General features: G+C 37.5%; 1 protein-coding gene across 1 annotated transcript in view; it reads right to left on the bottom strand.

Moving 5' to 3' along the window:
• Rok (Rho associated coiled-coil containing protein kinase) overlaps nucleotides 1-20,061 on the bottom strand; it is a 403,168-nt gene that overhangs the window by 58,490 nt on the left and 324,617 nt on the right. Inside the window, exons 27-28 of the mRNA XM_090374570.1 lie at nucleotides 10,634-10,728; nucleotides 8,470-8,595 (exon numbers count right to left, since the gene is read on the bottom strand). Of these exons, the coding sequence (XP_090230696.1) occupies nucleotides 8,470-8,595; nucleotides 10,634-10,728 (221 nt within the window). The remainder of the gene's footprint in view (nucleotides 1-8,469; nucleotides 8,596-10,633; nucleotides 10,729-20,061) is intronic.

Genomic DNA, 20,061 nt, shown 5'->3' with positions numbered 1-20,061 from the left:
TACAAAATACCCCAGTAACGTTTTAATAAGAGCTGCATTTTTAGTTTGTGAGCATGAATATTTACCAGCTATTTCTGAATCACAAAATATTTCTTTAAATAGTTCACTGTTGCATCAGCGAACTAAAGGAATGGTGGTATTTAACAATATGATAGGCCACTGGTAACTCACTTGCTGCAGTAAGATGGTCCTTGACTGGATTTTTTACTCCAAAGTACTGCAGAATATTTAGCAAAAAAACAGCATTTCTATGGCAAGTTTATTTCATTTTATGCTTTTTTTTTTTTTTTTTGTATTAACATGATCAGTTACTTCAGATTTGCTGCTGTGACCAATGTTTACATAGCATTTGCGCAGTTCACATTTCCATTTCATTATCAGTTCTTTCTCTCTTGATGAAACCACTGCTTTGTGCTTTGAATCCTCATCATTAAAGGTATATTTTCTCTTCGGCATTTCTGCTTAGGAGCTCTTCAAAAACTTTGCCGAATCCACAATACATTTCTGCAGATGTCCACTCCAATCCACAGAAAAGAATATTTGCTATTCTTTCTTCTCCTCTCGTTGTTGTTGTTTTTTGGTGCAAGGGCTACTTAGGCCATATTGCACTAATCAACGTTATGAATGCTACACATACATAGTGACTGTTATGACATCAATCAAAAATGATCATATAATTTTATCTGTTTAATAAAGTGGAAAATTCCAGCAGATTAGCATTATTACCGATGATGTAGTGGAGTGTCAGGGGCTCTTTAAGATTTGGGAGAAAGCTAAATGAGACTTGGCAGGCAGTGGTGTACAAAGTACACTCAACCAGAACATGTTTCATTGTAAGAGATCCTCTGCAATGCACACAGTGCAACTGTGTGCATTGCAGAGGATCATTACCTGTGAAGAGATAAAGGTGGGTAAGTTGACTGTGGCCAATTCACACTCTGGTTAAGATTACTTCCTCCTTTCTGTTTACATAGAAGCTGGAGGACCATAACTGCAGTTCAGGTTTTATTTGGAGACCAAACTGCAGGTCAGGTTTTATTTGGAGTGTATCAGGTTTTATGTATTTGGGTTTGCCATTGAATTGTCTGTTGTTCTCTACATATTCTTTGTATATTACTTTTGTAGTCAAGATATGGAACATAATATTGTGATGATTCTCTGTTGGATGGATGCTTAGCAGCATAGTCCACACATTCGTTTCCTGGTATCCCAGCATGGCCTGGTAAAACACCTCAATCAAATCTCCTCTAAGGTGTCCAGTTTCCAAACTCTGCAACCCACATATTCGAAGTCTTTCTTCATAAGGATGCCCCCTTGCCGATCTCACCAGGCAAGTTACCAGTCCCTACACCCCTTCAAGAAGCTCGATGTCCTTCTTTAGGTGCGGTCTCCACACTCGAACACAGTATTCCAAGTGTGGTCCAACAAAAGCCTTATACAATGGGATTATCATGTCCCTATCTCTATTTGCAAAAGTTAGACAGATCATCGATAGGACACCATGGGCCTTTCCTGCAACCTGTTTACAATGCTCAGAGTGTTTGAGAAGAAATGTTCTGTAAAGCTATAAGTGCACTCAGGGAGTCTTCTCCTCTTGAAATACCACAGAGAACATATCATGATGTAGCTTTCACCAGGCATCAGAGTGTAATTTATATACAGAGCTGTGACTGATTGAACTTAGCAAGAGTTCAAAAAGATAGTTGGAAATTATATCTTGAATATTTCAAAGAATTAGAATATTGCATTATTAGAATACTTCTTGAATATTTCAAAGAATTAGAATATTTCATTATTAGAATACTTCTTGAATATTTCAAAGAATTAGAAGGGATAGTGAATGGTGTACTAGAAAGAATGTTAGCAATGAATTATTGGTACTACTAATGAGGTTCAGAGCATGGGAGGCAGTTGCCTTAATATGCCATTCTCTTCTTAAAGCAACATTCCATTTATGAAAAGTAAATTAAGTAGTTTGGTTTCCAAAATAATTATGTATCAACAGGGAAAAAGCTACTGCATAAACCACAATTATTATTTAAGAATAATTAGGACATTATAGCATACAAGAAAACAATTCAGGACACTAGGTCATGGTCACTCTAATTTTAAATGACTTCACTATACAAGCTATTGAACAAAAAAAAAGCTACCAAAATGGACCTTAAAGAACTAATTTGTGATTCTGCAAACATAAAGACAATAAGATGAATTTTAAATAAGAACCAAATTATAAAGTTTTAGATTATTAAATTGCTTATTTTGATGTACCAACTTTTTTAATAGTTTTTGTAGTGTATAGTCGTTGAATTTTACTTAAAATGGACATTATAAATTAATATTTTCACAAGTATTTGAATTCCTCTGAATAACATGCTTCATATTATTGAAAATAAAGAGAGTGAACTCTTCAAGTGATCTTTGCATAGGGACTTCAAAATTTTATATGCCACTGAATTGCTGGTATATTCAAGGCCAGTTTTTAGGTTTGTTGTTGTTGTTATTTGGTTTTTAGGAGCATTAGCAACTAAGGCCATATTGCTCCGGGGGGGATATGCGGTGCTCATTCCCTGACCTTTCCGCATCCTCCATATTTGGTAGTCACGGGCTCGACCCCCGGTCTAATCAAGAAGCGTGTGCTACACACGGCTGCTCCTGCCCACCTGGCTACGGAGGCACCTTTTAGGTTTGTCTATGTTAATAGGCAATATTGTACCAAGAGGAGATAATGTACTGCGGTCAGAATCTTTTCAGCAGTGTTTAATGTAGAAGAAAAAAGATAGGTTTTTATATACAGTAATACCCCGAAGTTACGCGATAGGTGGGTCCGACGAAAATCGCGTAAGTCGAATTCGCGTAAGTCGGGGTACAACTTTGCATATAAATACATATAAATTTTGCTTAATTGGGACCAAGGACTAACAAAAACACTAGTTTAGAAGAAAAATATTAATAAAATTGCAGTTCTTTATACATATTAATACAAAATATGTATTAAAAAAAACAAATGACTTACGTAAAAAAGTTATTTCGATGTCGATGGCTTCATAAAATCTAACAAATTCATCTGACGACACAGCGCGTTCTTTTTTTCACGCAGAATTTCTTCGTAGCAAGCTAATAATTTTTTTATTCCTTGCTTTGTAGCTATAACGCGTTCTTCGTTGGAGTCTATGTTTTCTAAAATTTTTAAGCCCTTTACAATTGAGCCCTTTTCAATTTTCAACCTGTCAAGTTTGCAATTGTCATGTGCTTTTCGCCGTTGCTTCATTTAGGCCTGTAGCACGTGCAATATCACATGGTCTTTCATTTCGCTCAAAGCGTTTCACAATTTCATATTTTTTCTCTATCGACAGAGGTGGACTGGCCATAAGCCTTACTGGGGAAACCCCGGTGGGCCAGTGTGATTTTGGCCATAAACCATAGTATGAGGCCACTATAAATTTTCCCGGGTAAGAATTTTTGATCCAGTCCGCCTCTGTTTATCGATAATTGCTTTTCTTTTTCTCTCTGAATCTGCAGTGTCTTCACCAGGACGCTTCCTTTTCACACCTTTTAATTAAGTATTTTACTCATTTTTAGGGAATAAAGCACAATTACAAAACGAGGAGGCACGCTTGATACGCATAAACAAAGCTGCGCGCATGTAGCAACTGAATAAACAACACCATAAAGGCAGAGATACACTATTAACACCTCACATTTCTAGGGGTTACTACCATAAAACAAAAATCCAGTTGCGTTTCTGCTAGTGAAATCTGTTATAAACTGGTAGTAAACTCGATCTAATTGCATTTGCGATTATACCGATAGCTGGAATTGTGTTGGTTTTTACGTTATTATGGTGAAATGTGTTTCCCCTTCACTGATATAAAAAACATAAAAGCAACAAAGTTGAATTTTGTTCATCTTTCGCTCTCATTCTCCGCCGTCGCACCGTATATCGATAACATATGAAAAACGACCTTGAAGATAGTGGGCGGCAGCGTTGCCAAACGAAAAAAATCAAGAACCGCGTAACTCCGAGTTCGCGTAAGTCGGGGTAGCGTAAGTCGGGGTATTACTGTATAAGACAATGACTGAGTTGGAAACATGAAGGAGCTGCTGTCTTGGTGCCCACATCTTATGCAAAGAGATAGTTTTAAGGTTGACATGAATTATGAAAGATAAATTTAGTATCAAAAAGTATCCATAGATATTTACAGGACAGAATCAAATTAACAAGTAGAGTTCCAATGAGATGGATAAGACTTAAAAGGAGAGGATTTTTTGGAGAAAGATATGGGCATACACATATGAAGGAGACTCATTAGGTGGCAAAGATCAGTGAGTTACTGAATTATGTGCTCCAAAAAATATTGACAAATAAAATGATCATAAATGAATTGCATATTGACAGAGAGCTTATGAGAAGTGGAATCTGGATATAGTGTCTATTAATGGAATCCTGAACAGATAATATGTTTAATCTTAATTTTAAGCATTTATACTTTGAGTAATAGTTGAAACAAGCGGTCGGCTTATAGTGATTCGGTGCAGCAGAACATAGCAATATTCTGCTTAAGGCAACATGGCACTTAAGCTCTGGACAAGGTCAAGTGGTGACAAAGTTAGGGATTATACTTCCCCCACTCCCACCTGCATACTTCATCGGCTAGTCATCGAACGAAAGAAGTGCACTATCTTTTTGTGCTAAGTACTACCTGACATGAAATTACTGAAATTCCGCCTCTTATTTGCATTGCAGAATTTCAGCGCATCAGCCATGCCGCTTACTTGCTGTATATGTCTGACGAATGATGACTTTACAATTAAATGCATTACTTTTCACAAAAACTATTTGCAATAAGCCTGATTGTACTTCTGTCGATGTTAATAGATTGAACAAAACTATAAAAATGCAAGTTTGAATGTGACACTTGTAGGCAACAAACAGGCCTACAAGCGAGTTGCTGGCCACCCTTTTACTATCTCAAGGGCCATTCTCTACTCAAACCTTAACATCACACCCTGGATGCAGAAGACAATTAACAGGAACATACACACTCTCGCACAAATGCTCACAGGCAGAGTGGATGCTCCAACCCCTGATAATATTCTGGTCAAACCACATGCCACTGCTAGACATTGCGGAGGAGTAAATCATCCACTGCATTCAATCCTGAGAAATCTTAGCATTAGCATTAGTAGAGGCATTTGATGCAAGAAAGCAAGCTTATGCAGCATCAGCCAAAAAAAAAAAGAAAAAGTAAATAAATAAAAAATAACCACTTCCACTTCACCCCTCTGTTCGTTCGAAATACCTGTCCAGCTGAGCTTTAAACTTATTTAGGCTATCAACTTCCACGACAAGGGATGAACGTCTGTTCCACCAACCAACCACCTGCTGTCTAAAGTCAAATTTCCTCATGTCTATCCTACATCTGTCTTTCCTCAATTTGAATTTATGCCCTCTCAGGTGATTATTCTGAGCAAGAGGAAGAATTCCAACAGCATTGAGCATGCTCAAACCATTCAAGGCTTTATACACTTCTATCAGATCACCTCGCTGGTGCCTAGTCTCCAGACACTGTAATTTGCAAAACTTAAGCCTTTCTTCGTAAGAGCACCCCTTTGTTCCATTCACCAATCTTGTTGCCCTTCTCTGTACTCGTTCCAGCATCTCTACATCCTTCTTGAAATGAGGCCTCCAGACCTGTATACAGTACTCTAGATGTGGCCTGACCATTGCCTTATACAAATATCTTAGTAACCTGCAAAGATTCTTCCCATCAAATGCAGCAAAAATATTTAACTCAGTACACATAGATGACGAAAAACTCTGTGAGATGCAACATACCGGAAAGAGATCTTCCAGAATTTGTACAGACTTAATGAAATATGAATCAGCTGCAAAGTACCAAAGAATTGTGAGTAAAAGTGAAACTTTCTGCTTTAAGAACAATAATAATTTGGTAAGCTGTTGACTGGAAAATATATGTAAGTTACATTTGGAATTATTATTGAATTATAAATATATGATTTGTATAATGTATGTACAATCATTAATGTGTAAATACTGTATATATTAAACATAAATGTGTATATAATATTTCGGGACAAGACTACGTGTTCAGTATATGTAACCCACTGCCCATGGTATCTCATACCCTGATAATGTACTTAGCACCCTCCTGGCACTTTGCTGTCCCGGGGTGGTTTCCTTTTCTGGAATAAACAGATGATGATAATAATAATAATAATAATTAATATAAAGGCCAAAAAAGCTATTATAATTAGTAACCATAGCAATAGCAATATTAATATGTGAATATTAATATTAATAGCAATATTAATATGTGAATTCTTTTTCTTTTCCTTCTCAGGCAAAAAGAAAAGAACAGCCCATATTTTGATATCATCAGCACGAGTGATAATGGGCACTTGCACGAGGGAGAAGTGGTGGAGTTAATGCAGAAAAGAACCATTTGCGGAGAGATTCCTATACAAAAAAAAAAAAAAACAGATCAAACTGTTCACAGAAAAATCTATCTCTTTTACTTTTTGGTTGAAATTCTCAGACAAAACCTGATACATGTGTCTGATGAGGCATTATTCAAAAATATATGAAAGGTCATTTATTATCCTCAAAGTTATAAGGCTTAGAAATCTGTTCAGTGTCAACACTCATCCATCCACTTGAAAAAAAAAATATTTCAGTTGAGTACAGAATTCTTAAATGGGCTAAGCTAATGTGTGGCTTCCAGGTAACTCTGAAAATCTGAAATGAATTCTGATTGAAGTACTAATCATGAAGATATTTTAATACTGATTAAAATATTAACCAGTATTAAATCTCTCGCTTCTTTTAAAACTTTGTCAAATCAATGGATTTATCCATCCCTACTGAATAAGACAGGCTCTCGTGTTCATCCTAAACACATGAACCAGTCCCATTAATCTCAAATGCCAATAGATTATCATCACCAGATAGACCTTTCCCTCATCTTACCTTGAATTTCATTCAAACTTGTGATCTTGATGCTGCTCTGCAGTGAGGACAGAAATTATTATAGCAAAATGAAAAGGAGAATTTGTTTCTTCAGGTACTAATTAATAACTTATCTTATTCTCCCAGGTTGCTGTTGTTCTATATGGCATGTACCTACTTTGATATTTAATGTTTATTAATTCGGTTACATACTAATTTAATTTCACTGGGTATTTTTATGCACAAATGCTGTAATATATAAATGTGTTTATATTAAACTCCCTCTGATCTTAGCTATAAAGGTCAGACTTTCAGAGAAGTCTCTGTGTATTGTTCTCAGGAATAAACATACCTATTTATTATTAATTTTTAGGAGCAAAGCCTGAATTGGGTTAGAAACAATATTGGCATCCATTATCATGAAGTAGGTTGATTCTTTCTGTCAGCTGACTATGTGTTGCTTGCATTAGATGCTATGATGCAAGCGATTAAAAGTATTAGTATTCTGAGTAAAACTGACAAAATAGGTTCATTAAAGTTTGATGGCAAGAGACCACAGTGGTTGAAGGAAACAGTTACTATAAGATTTCTTGTTGAAATCTGAATCAAATTCTCCCCACCTACTTTTGGAGAACAATAACTACTTTATTGTATTCCACTCCTTTTTTAATTACTCTATGGCAGTGTTTCTGAGTAGCATTCTTCATCACCATATATAGCCAACATGCTGTTATGAATTTCTTGTGGTTCATGCCTTTCAGCAGCTGAAACTGAATCACTGCATGCTGATCCATTTTGGATGCACTGTATATTTGAAATGGCAATTGAAAAGTTACACATGCACATACAATCATAACAAAGATTAAATGAAACAAAAATAGGTCTTGTTATGAACTAGCATGTCAATGTGCAAGCTAAAGCACATGTACATCCATTTCACCTAAGCTTCTGAGGACTGTCACATGCTGTATGTGTTTTATTTAAGCAAATGAGTTAATTTATACACACGCAGAGGATAAGGGGCTACTCTGTCTGTACTGCATAAATTGATACTGATAAAGTAACCCTTGCAGTCACTGAATCCCCCCCCCCAAAAAACAATAATAATGCAGGCATAAACTTTTTTTTTTTTTTTTTTTTTGTCCTTGCCTTTTCCCATTATATATATATATATATATATATATATATATGTGTGTGTGGGGTCAGTGTTTTTATTGTTTTGGCATGAAATTTTTACGGCCGGATGCTCTTCCTGGTGCCAACCCTCACCCTTTATCCGGGCTGGGGATATGCGTTGGTCATTCCCTGACTTTCCACATCCTCCGTATTTGGTGGTCACGGGCTAGAACTCCAGTCTAATCAAGAAGTTGTGTGCTACGCACTACTGCTCCTGCCCACCTGGCTACGGAGGCACCTCTGATGCATGCATAAACACTTTTAATACAATTATAATAGAAATAAATAAATTCTAAAAATATCAAATTGTACAAAATTTCTACCATTGTAAGTTCCTGCTGCAATTTACGGCACTCTCTCTCTTTTTTTCGTAAGTCAGATGCACTTGACTTGTTCTTCTTTCCTGACCAGTCTTTTCTATTCATGATTTCAGCTAATTTATTGACAGCCTAATGAGAATAAATAATTTTACTGAAACTGAAGGTGGAATACTATAGTATGCTTTTAAAAAATAAAGTCTATTACAAATACTAATGAATTAAAAAATATTACAAATAATAAAGGTTATTATTTGTAAAAAATTATAGTGGAGATCATCTATTTATTATAACAGCTTAAACATTTTATTTCTTATTAGGAAAGAATGAATAAATGATATAAAGTTTCATCACAGACAGAAAAAAAAAAATTAATAACCCTCTTCATCAGCATATTAAAAATCCCTTTAAGCTTCTTAGGTTAAAAATTATATATATATATGTAGGATTTTCCTTAACACATGGACTGTACTTTCAGGATCAATTCAGGACCTGAAAACAATGAAAGAAGTTTATAAAAACATATGCCCAAAATTTCTGAGTTACAGCTCTTTTTATGTTCTAGAATTTGTCTGATAAAATATATTTATTAATTTTCTGGGTATTACAACGATACAGGTAGAAAAGTATAAAAACTGATTACTATTCCGGTGTGAATAGTCCGAATTGATTTTGAAATCTCTTACTGTTCATAACCTTAACTTCTTACCTTAAAATCAAAGTGCAATTCAGTGGTGGGGAATCTTAACAGTTTTGTTATATTAATAGTGTGCATCTGAAGTGAGAATGGGTGCCTAGATGAAAAATGCATATCATGATTTTCTGAGTAATTCAGCTACAGCAAGACAACTGTGTGTGGAAATGTTTTCAAATCATTGCCTGTCATATAAGAAGACCTTATATGGCATTTTGGAAGTGCATGCAATTTGGAAATACAGGATTAGTCAACAACTATGTTTTAGATGGTGGTAGACCAATCAGCAATTGCGTGAAAGAAAATCCTGGTTGCAACACCCGAAGGAAAGCAGCAGAGGGCGTTCAATGGAGAATTTTATGGAAACAACAGCTTTAAATGCATCACATTCAAAGGCCACATTCAGGGCTTTACTGAAGCTGATTTCCCACTACAAAAAGCTTTTTATACTTAGTTCCTACAATGTGGTTGTAAGCCTCTTTTATTTTATTTTTTTCCTCCATGTTGTTTTCTAGTGAATCTAGCTTCACAAGAAATGTCACAATCTCTTTTTTTCCTCAAGGCTCAACAACTGTTGTTTGTTATTTGGTTTTTAGGAGCATTAGCAACTAAGGCCATATTGCTCTGGGGATATGCGGTGGTCATTCCTGACCTTTTTGCATCCTCCGTATTTGGTGGGCACGGGTTTGAACCCAGGTCTAATCAAGAAGCGTGTGCTACACACTGCTGCTCCTGCCCACCTGGCTACAGAGGTGCCACTCAACAACTGGATAGAAAAGAATCTGTATCCCATCGTCCAGTCAAGGTACCAGCAACATGAACAGGAATTATTTCTGACTGTCTAACTGGTACTTTTGCTTTGCACGGAAGATTAAAACTAGAGAATCCTATTCTGATTTTTTAAAGAATGATTTAGGCAATTTATTACGTGAAATTTCTCTTACCAACTGATATCTATGTGGTTTATGGACAATGATGCTCCACTTCATTTTGGTTGGGCAACCAGCAATTATCTGAATGAGCATTTCCCTGGAAAGTGCACAGGCCATGCAGGCCCCATTGTGCAGCCTCCTTGCTTCTCAGACCTAAATCCACTCCATTTTTACCTGTGGGGTCATCTGAAATCCACAATTTATGCAAGACCCACTGACAATGCTGAAATGCTTTGCCAATGTGTAGAACAAATATACCAACAAATCTGAACAACAGATTTTTTTTTAATGTATCAGTCAGTCCATGGCAAGGCGTGTTCAGGCATACATGCAAGCAAGCATAAGGCAATCATTTGGAGTACTTCCTCAAAGGTAAGGTGATAATTGTTGGAATAAATAATAGTTTATAACTCAGAAATAAAGCAATTTCAGGCAAAAATATTATAATAAACTATGTTCATTATTTTCTGGAACGGAATCTGAATACTTTAAAAGTATGGCCCATGCAGCATTATAAAATACCCTCCCTGTACACACACAGTACCTGAAGTTTTAAAATTTTCTCTTGTTGAAGTTGCTTATTTAATTGCTGTATTTGGTCATCAACACCCACACTTTGGTTTCTGACATTGCTTAAATCTACAATAAAAAAATTAAAAAAAATTATATAAGTAATAGAGTAAATAGATATAGAAGAATAAAGAAATATAGGGAAAAGAGTAATGGAACAAAATAAATCATGGTATACACTAAAAAAATACATAAAATATGCAAATAAAAATGAATAAAGTTATTGTAGTATAGTGACTTCTTAATTTACACGAGGGTTATGCTCCAGAACATCTCTCACAATTTAAATTCAAGCATAATGTACATAATCACCAAACAATACAATAATAGGCCTATGAGAATAACTCTCGCATCTAGATAAGACCCCTACCAGTAAGTACTATTTGTTTTATTTGATTAGAAAACTGGGCACTCAAAAGAAAATGATGAGAAACCAAAGAGATTCATTAATCTTTATTGATTTACTTTTTCTTACTACTAGAAGTTGATAGCTTAAACAGATTCAAGGCAGAACTTGACAAATATTTGGAGTGAGTGGACGGGTGAAATAATTTTTTGGTTGATGCTATGTAAGCTTGCTTTCTTGCATCATGTGCCTTTGCTAATGCTACTGTTAAAAAAAAACTATACCCTTCATTATAACCAATATATACAATACAACACAAACAATTGAGAGTGACCTCAGGCAGACTGATGACAGGAATCATCATGGTCAGGGTGTTAGCTAACTGGGAGGTGGAGGGTTCACTTGACTGCTTCCTTGAGCACTTGAAAGACATCAAGAGTCAGTTGCTTTGCACGATGCTTCTCACGCAGCATTACTACTATAACCTTGATAAAGGTCATAGTAGCAACCAAGTTGTAATGTAACTTGATGTTGAACTTTAGAGTTTCATTCAAGATTAGGGTCTTCATCAGTTAACAGACTCAGGCCATCTATAAGATTTAATGCTTTTGTTATTCCTTTCACTGTAGGGCTCCGGTCTTCTTTAACCTCTGGGCTTTGGCTCGCTGCCGCCGCCTCCTCTAGAATGCGATGCTGCTCAGTGCAAACAGATCTTCATTTGATAATTCTTGATGATGTGAATCAATTAAATTATTGATATCAGTTGCCTCCACTTCAGTGAACCCTATCTTTTTAGTGAATTTCATGCATTTGTCTTTAGTTTGTGCATAATCTTCAATGGTATCAGAGCCAGTGAAGGAGTTGCTAAGATCTGGACATAACCTATGCCACAAACTTTGAATACTGTTATGTGGAATTTAACACCATGCAGCATCCATGAATTTTAAAGCATCTTTTATATTGAAGGCTCACTAATATTACTGCACAATCATCTGTTCGTGGTCAGTCTTTAAAGGACATTCTGGCTGATCAATTAGATCAGCCAGAATGTCCTTTAAAGACTGAGCCTTAAAAGATTTAATCACATGTTGATCCATAGGGCTGGAGTACTGAGGTTGTATTTGCTGTAAAAAAAAAAAAAAAACCAATCTTGATATTGGAAGAGACATCAACAATACTGGATGGATGGCTTGTGGCATTATCAAGAATAAATAAGATGTTGAACGGAATTCCTTCTGCCTACAATACACTTCCAATTCTAGTTGTAACTGAGATCCAAGAAATTTTTAAAAACAACAGCAGTCATCCACTCTTTAGGGTGTGAATACCAGTACACTGGCATGTACGACCTGTCGTAACCTTTAACGGCACAAGGGTTTTGACAGTGGTAAATGTACACAGGTTTCAGTTTATGACCGGCCACATCAGACCACGGAGCAATATGGCCTTAGTTGCTAATGCTCCTAAAAACCAAATAACAAACAAACAACAACAAACATCAGACCAGATTATGACCTACCAAACAGAAGTGTTAGCTGATCTTTTGCCACCTTAAGGTCAAGCGCAGTCTTTTCGACAATGGAAATATAAATGCGATCAGGCATTTTTTCCCAATAAACCTATAGAAACGAAACATAAAACCTGTTTTGTCGAGGTTGAATATCTGTTTGGGTATGTACTCCCCCTTCTTGTGGCGCTTTCCATAAATATGGTTGTCACGCATTATTTTAAATTTGAGTAATTTAAACATGCGTAAAGTAAGAAGTCACTGTATAATGTACAATTCCAGTGTCATTAGTAGTAGAATGGTAGTCTCAGATATATGAGACATTCCGTTACCAAATCTAGTTTCAACAAATGCTGTGGCATCGGATGATATTAAAAACCATTTGACTTCGATAGAGCCGGAATTACTTTGTTCTTGAGAGACCCACGACAGCTGTTACAGGCAGACATTTTACTTACATCCTCATTTGGAAATGCTGTTTGAAGAAGAGCGTGATGCCGAGCTGCTACAATCTTCATATCGTTCTTGAACCAAAGACGGAACAGACTGAACCGAAATTATTATCAAAGAATGTACGTTTAAACTATGCGTGGACGCTTCTGTGTTTCTTAAAATCCTGTTGCTGCTCCTGCTGTGTATTACGCCTGCTACGTGTTAAACAATTTGATGGAGTATTTCTGGCAGTCGGTTTTGTCTTCTTTGCTTTTCGTTTATGACTGGGCTTCGAGTACCCTTCATCGTTTTCATTTGCAGTATCAACTTCCTTGACTCCTTCTTTCAAATTCACTTCTAACATTTCTGGAGAGATGTGGATGCTGTAATTTCTTCCGTTATCGAAATAGCTTAGATCACTCCTTTGTACTCAATGGAGGTGGTTTCGGTGGTCGCACTGCATGTATAGGTGCTCTGTACGCATTACAATGCTCACTATTAGTCTTCGACATGTTGAATTATAAATTTTTTTATTAAATAACGGTGGAGAATAATGAAAGAAATAGCATAACGAATCAGTAGAGGTACTGATCGAGATCGCTCGTGCCTGGTACGGCGTGATACAATGAAGGGTTGAATCTTTTCATGTCAATTTCTTGGCGATTTTTGACAATCCATGGAGGTTGTAAGGCATATAGTGCATGTACTACTACAGTGTACACTCCATAACAAAATACCATTCACTGTACAATATGTAGTAAGTGCTGGTCGTTATGATCACAAAAAGGAATTGAATCTTAATTCTATTAACGGCGAAACTAGAAGGAATATTATCCACAGGCTATAAAAGTAAAGATTTACGCTTTATCACCTTACCAATTTTTCACCTTTATCACCTTACCTCAAGGTCCTTGAGGTTGTCACAGACATTCTCTCAGATATGCCAGACAAGCTGTACTTGCTACCTGGGAGTCTAAAACGCTGATGGAACTGATATTCGCGTGACAGTCAAATGAAGTCGACCTAATTTCGGCAAAGTCCGGACAGTCTGTGACAGCCAAATCCTCTGCTTGCACCTTAACGATGGTCGGACTGTTAGTAATCCTGGGTATAACCTCCATACACAAGTACATGGTGGGTGACCACCCAGGTGTGAATCAACGTAAGCAGGGGTCCAGGTGTGGCACTCACACCACATGGAGGAATGCCGCCCCTCTATGTTACCAGGCAGTACTAGGTGGTAGATGACTCTCATCAACCGGTGCAATACCACCACTTTGCTTATTGGATGCTTGAAGTGTTGGAACCCATGTTTATTCTCTAGAGCTAAGTTCCGGTCAACCTTTCCCTATCTCTTCCATCATGCAGTATGACCGATGACTTTTGAGGTTATGATGACCATCGTGGCAAGATCCAATATTCCTTACATTTCGAGGGTACAGCTCTAAAACGGTGTTCGCAGGCCGGCCACTAGTAAGTACACCGGACTGAACCTATTGGTAACTCTCTAGGAGGCTTCCGGATCAGCTAGTATATAATCTTGCTATTTCTACTCTGTCAGATAGTGACTGGAGGGTGTCTGAATAGTGTGTATGCAGGGAGCATTGTCGAGGCCACGTTATGTCATGGATCTGGGTATATTCTTACAGTGTGTACACCATATCCAAAAATTTCATTACTTCATACAGCATTACCCACCCACTTTTTTTTACTATTGAATACACCATGAATTGTCAAACTAATAGAGCAAGCTTATCTGCGAAAAGATCTAAACCTCCCAAGCACTTCCTAATTCATTTCACAAATATACGTGGTCTCAATTCTAATCTTAACGATGTCCATTTCCACTTGCAGTCTGCCAAACCCCATGTACCTTTTCTGACAGAATCTCAGTTATCGGTTGATTCAACTACTGCTCATCTCAGATGCCCAAATTATTCGCTGTACGATTCCTTTCGCCTCAAAGGTGGTACTTGTGCATATATCCGTTCTGATATTCCCTGTCAGAGACTTGGCAATTTGGAATCTCCTCTCTTTGATCTTCTCTGGCTTAAAATCTCTGTATCTCATTCTGTCAAATTCATCTGTTGGCTCTACCGTTCTCCCAACTCCACTAATCACTTGGAGCTCATTGCTTTCCTCTCGTTGCAACTTGACTTTCTCCAGTCCAACTTTCCTAACAGTGAGGTAATTTTGCTTGGTGATTTTAATGTTCACAACTCCAGCTGGCTTCCGTTTTCTAGTCACACCGACCCAGCTGGTCAAGGTTCTCAGGCTTTTGCAATTACTAATGACCTTGCACAGATTGTTCATTTACCTACAAGATTACCAGACAATCCTAATCATACAGCCAATACGCTTCATCTTTTTCTCACAAACAACCCTTCTAAGTACACGGTCGAAGTGAGGCACTTCAGATCACAAATTGGTGATTGTCTCTTCTCCAATGGAAACTTTATCTCATGACTATTCCCAACCTCGTGTTGTTTGGCTTTACAAGAATGCAAAATGGGATGACCTGCGATATTTCTTTTCTTCTTTTCCTTGGTCGGATTACTGTTTTAAAACTTGTGATGTTAATGTTTGCTCAGATCATGTCAGTGAAATTATTCTTGTAGTGGAATCCTTTATTCCACACACCACTTTAAAATCTTGTCCTTTATCTAAACCTTAGTTTTCCAATAAATGTGCTAAGGCTGTTCAAGAGAAGAATGTTGCATATCGTAATTGACTTGTTTCTAATTCTCCGGTTTCATGTTCTGCCTACACCAAAGTTCACAACAATTGTAAAGCAGTTATTAATGAGTCCAAACTAGAGTTTGAACAGGCTAAGAGTAGAAAACTTGCTTCTTGCCCTAATGGTACCCGAGCATTCTGGTCTCTTGCCAATGCTATTGCCGCAACTTTTGCCCATCTCTGCTCCCACCTCTGTCCAAACTAGATGATTCTGATGTCACTTCAGCCAAGGACAAAGCTGACCTGCTAGCATCCCATATTTCTTCCAACTCATGTATTAATGATCTTGGTAAAACACCTCCCACCATTCCCAACACGCTCCATTTAATGCCTCCTGTGGTCTTCCATCAAAAGGATTTTGACAAATCTTGATGCTAAGAAAGCTCCAGGTCCCGATGGTATTTCTTCACTTGTTCTCAAAACCTGTGCTCCTGAACTTACTCCTATTCTTTGCCACCTTTTTTCACTTTCCTATTCCAAAGGTGTTTTTCCTTCTGCTTGGAAATTTGCTCATATCCAGCCAGTTCCTAAAAAGGGTGACAAATCCCTCCGATCCAATTATCGTCCCATTGCAATTACTTCTACTCTTTCTAAAGTAATGGAGAAATCAATTAACCGCCAACTCTTAAACTACCTAGAAACCTTCCATCTGATCAACGATCGCCAGTATGGATTCTGTCAGTGTCGATCCACTGGTGATATTCTGGCTTATGTTACCCATTTATTTACTAATTCAATGGAAAGGTTCGGTGAAACACAAGTAGTTGCTCTTGACATCTCAAAGGCTTTTGATCGTGTTTGGCCTAAAGGTCTTCTAAACAAGCTTCCATCTTATGGTTTGCCAACTGTTTTTAGTAATTGGTTATTCAGTTTTCTCTGTGATCGCTCACTGAGGGTGATGGTAGATGGCTCTCTGTCTTCTAAATTCTCCACTAATGCCAGTGACCCCCCCAAGGTTCAGTTCTTTCTCCCACTCTTTTCCTCTTGTATATTAATGACCTTCTTCCATTGACTGGAAATCCTATCCATAGTTTTGCCGATGATAGCACATTGCATTCTACTTTCCATTTTGAGAAACCTTGTCCTGCTCAATCAGCTTCAACCTCTCGAAAATCTGCTATCAATTCCTTAAATGCCGATCTTCAGGTAATTCTCCAGTGGGGCAAAGACAACTTAGTTGATTTCAACCCTTCTAAAACTCAGTCTTGTTTTATATCTCGCAAAAAGGATTCTTCTGCTCCTACGCTTATCTTTAGTGACACTCCGATTTCTAGGCAAAATGATATATTTCTTTTGGGGATTACCCTGACTTCTAATCTCTCTTGGCACAAGCACATTACAAATATTGCTTCCTCTGCATCTAAAAAACTTGGTTTTCTCTTTCGCTCTCAGTGTTACTTTTCTTCCAAACAGCTGCTCACTCTGTATAAATCGCAAATCCACCCTGCCATGGAATATTGTTCCCACATCTGGGGTGGTGCTCCCAAAACCTCTCTCAGGCTTCTTGATTCCATTCAGAAGAGGGCAGTCAGGTTAATTAACGATTCATCTTTAACAGAGTCTCTCCACTCGCTGTCTCACAGATGTACTGTTTCTGCTGCATGCCTCTTCTACAGATACTTCCATGGGAACTGTTCTTCTGAATTGGCTTCTATAATTCCCGCTCTCTCTTTCAAAACAGTCCGAACACGTGCCGCCACCAGCCAACATCCATTTACTGTCCAACTTCAAACTCACAGAACCAACTTTTCATCTTCCTCGTTTATTCATTCAACTACCATTTTCTGGAACAACCTTCCTTCATACGTACTTCCTGAAAATTACAGTCTACAGAAGTTCAAGTCCAATGTCAACAAATATCTTCTTTCGTCTTCTCAATCTCCAACCCAAGCATGGTACTAAGTACTATAGCTTCTAATACCTCTCATGTTTGGGGTTTACATTAAAAAAAAAAAAAAAAATATATATATATATATATATATATAACAAAATTAAATGATATGTGAAAATCGGAAAAATATTTTCCGCAGGTAATAAAAAGTCAATTACACAGGGGTATTCACAGGTGGTTACCCTCCCAATTATTAACCGGACCTAACGCTGCTTAACTTCGGTAATCACATGAGAACTGGGGCATTTAACCTAGTATGATAATTAGCTGTTCAGAGTGTGTGTAATTTGGTTACTTATTGCAACAGTTGCATTTTCGTTGCGTTTTTTCCCAATCATTATGAAGTGTCAACCATCAAAACTGCATACGCACGGTGACAATATAAAATCTCTATTTCTGATGCGAAGCACATGCCAGGAAATAATGATAAAATAAAGAATTAAGAAATTAGTAAATTTAGAATAAATACGATGAATTTAAAGTTTGAAGTTAAGAACAAAAAAAGAATATGGGGGGGGGGGGTAGATATAGCAGTGGGCATGTGATTTACAATCAACTTGATAGAGGAATAAAAAGAAAAGTAGTAGAACTCAATGTAACCAATTGCGACAAAAACAAAACAATGGAAATATCTGTAGCATAAAAGACAATACCGAATTCAAGCGGAAGAATAAAATAAAAAAATTTGAAGTCTTTAGCTAAATTTGTTTTAAATACAGTCCAGAGTAGAAGGAAGCAAATAACACACAAAGTAGCAAGATAAGGCTGTAAAAACTTTGAGAAGGAGAAAAAAGGTAGTAAAAGTCAGAAAAGTCTACATGTCAGAAAAGTCAGTTATGTATAAATAAGAATAATATACACAAAAAAACCAATATAACCGTAAGAGCCAATCAGTGGATACCAGCTTTTTACGTCGTGAGACACCACAATGACAAGGTTACAGAATAATATATAGATAGTTACAGAATGTACAAACCTAGAAAGTGAGATAGAGGGAAGAAAATTAGCATTAGCATTAGTAGAGGCATCTGATGCAAGAAAGCAAGCTTATGCAGCATCAGCCAAAAAAAAAAAAAAAAAACCACTTCCACTTCACCCCTCTGTTTGTTCAAAATACCTGTCCAGCTGAGCCTTAAACTTATTTAGGCTATCAACCTCCACCAGAAGGGATGGAAGTCTGTTCCACCAACCAAACAACCACCCGCTGGCTAAAGGCAAATTTCCGCACGTCTATCCTACATCTGTCTTTCCTCAATTTGAATTTATGCCCTCTCAGATGATTTTTCTGAGCTAGAGGAAAAATCCCATCAGCATTGAGCATGTTTAAACCATTCAAGGCTTTATACACCTCTATCAGATCACCTCGCTGGTGCCTAGTCTCCAGACACTGTAATTTGCAAAACTTAAGCCTTTCTTCATAAGAGCACCCCTTTGTTCCATTCACTAATCTTGTTGCCCTTCTCTGTACTCGTTCCAGCAGCTCTACATCCTTCTTGAAATGAGGCCTCCAGACCTGTATACAGTACTCTAGGTGTGGCCTGACCATTGCCTTATACAATGGAATAATCACCTCCTTATCCCTGCTGGAAAAATTCCTGTATATCATTGACAATACTCCATGAGCTACTCTTGCAGCCCATCTACACTGCTCAGAGAACTTCATATCAGCCTGCACAACAACCCCCAAGTCCCTTTCATTCTCTACCACTGTCAGTGTAGTACCACAGAGTTGATACGTTGCTCTGGGGTTGCTGTTTCCCATGTGTAGTACTTTACATTTGTCAATGTTAAACTTCATTTGCCACCTCTCAGCCCATCTGCTCAACCTTTCCAGATCCTGTTGCAGCAGCATAGTGTCAGTAGTGTCCTTGACAACCCTGCCATCCTTTGTATCGTCTGCAAACTTGGACATTAAGCTTGATATACCATCATCAATATCATTTATAAATACAGAAAACAATAATGGACCCAACACTGAGCCCTGAGGGACTCCACTAATAACATTAGTCCATGATGAGCAGTGTCCATTGTTTACCACTCTGTCTTCTCCCCCTCAACCACCCCTTTATCCATAGCAGCAATTTGCCTCCAATGTCACACTGCTCCAATTTGTGTAGCAGTCTTCCATGTGCAACAGTATCAAAAGCCTTTCTAAGATCCAAGTATATAATATCAAAGTTATTCCCTGCATCCAGTTCTTTTGTGACTGTATCATAGTATCCAATCAAGTTGGTCAGGCAAGACTTCCCCTTAACAAAACCATGCTGTGTCTGAGCTATAACTGAAGTCTTGTCTAAATGATCCTGCAGTGCTTCTTTAACCAGTGCCTCCATTAATTTTCCTGGAATAGAAGTTAAACTAACAGGTCTATATTTACTTGTGTCGCCCTTTGATCCTCCTTTGTGAATTGGGGTCACATTTGCACATTTCCAGTCTATGGGTACCTCCCCTGAGTCCAAGGAAGCTCTCATAATTATGGCTAAGGGTTTG

Source organism: Mastigoproctus giganteus, chromosome 5 (assembly GCF_048544385.1).
Source record: "Mastigoproctus giganteus isolate SK-2022 chromosome 5, ASM4854438v1, whole genome shotgun sequence".
NCBI lineage: Eukaryota > Metazoa > Arthropoda > Arachnida > Uropygi > Thelyphonidae > Mastigoproctus > Mastigoproctus giganteus.
This window is presented reverse-complemented; position numbering and strand designations above follow the sequence as displayed.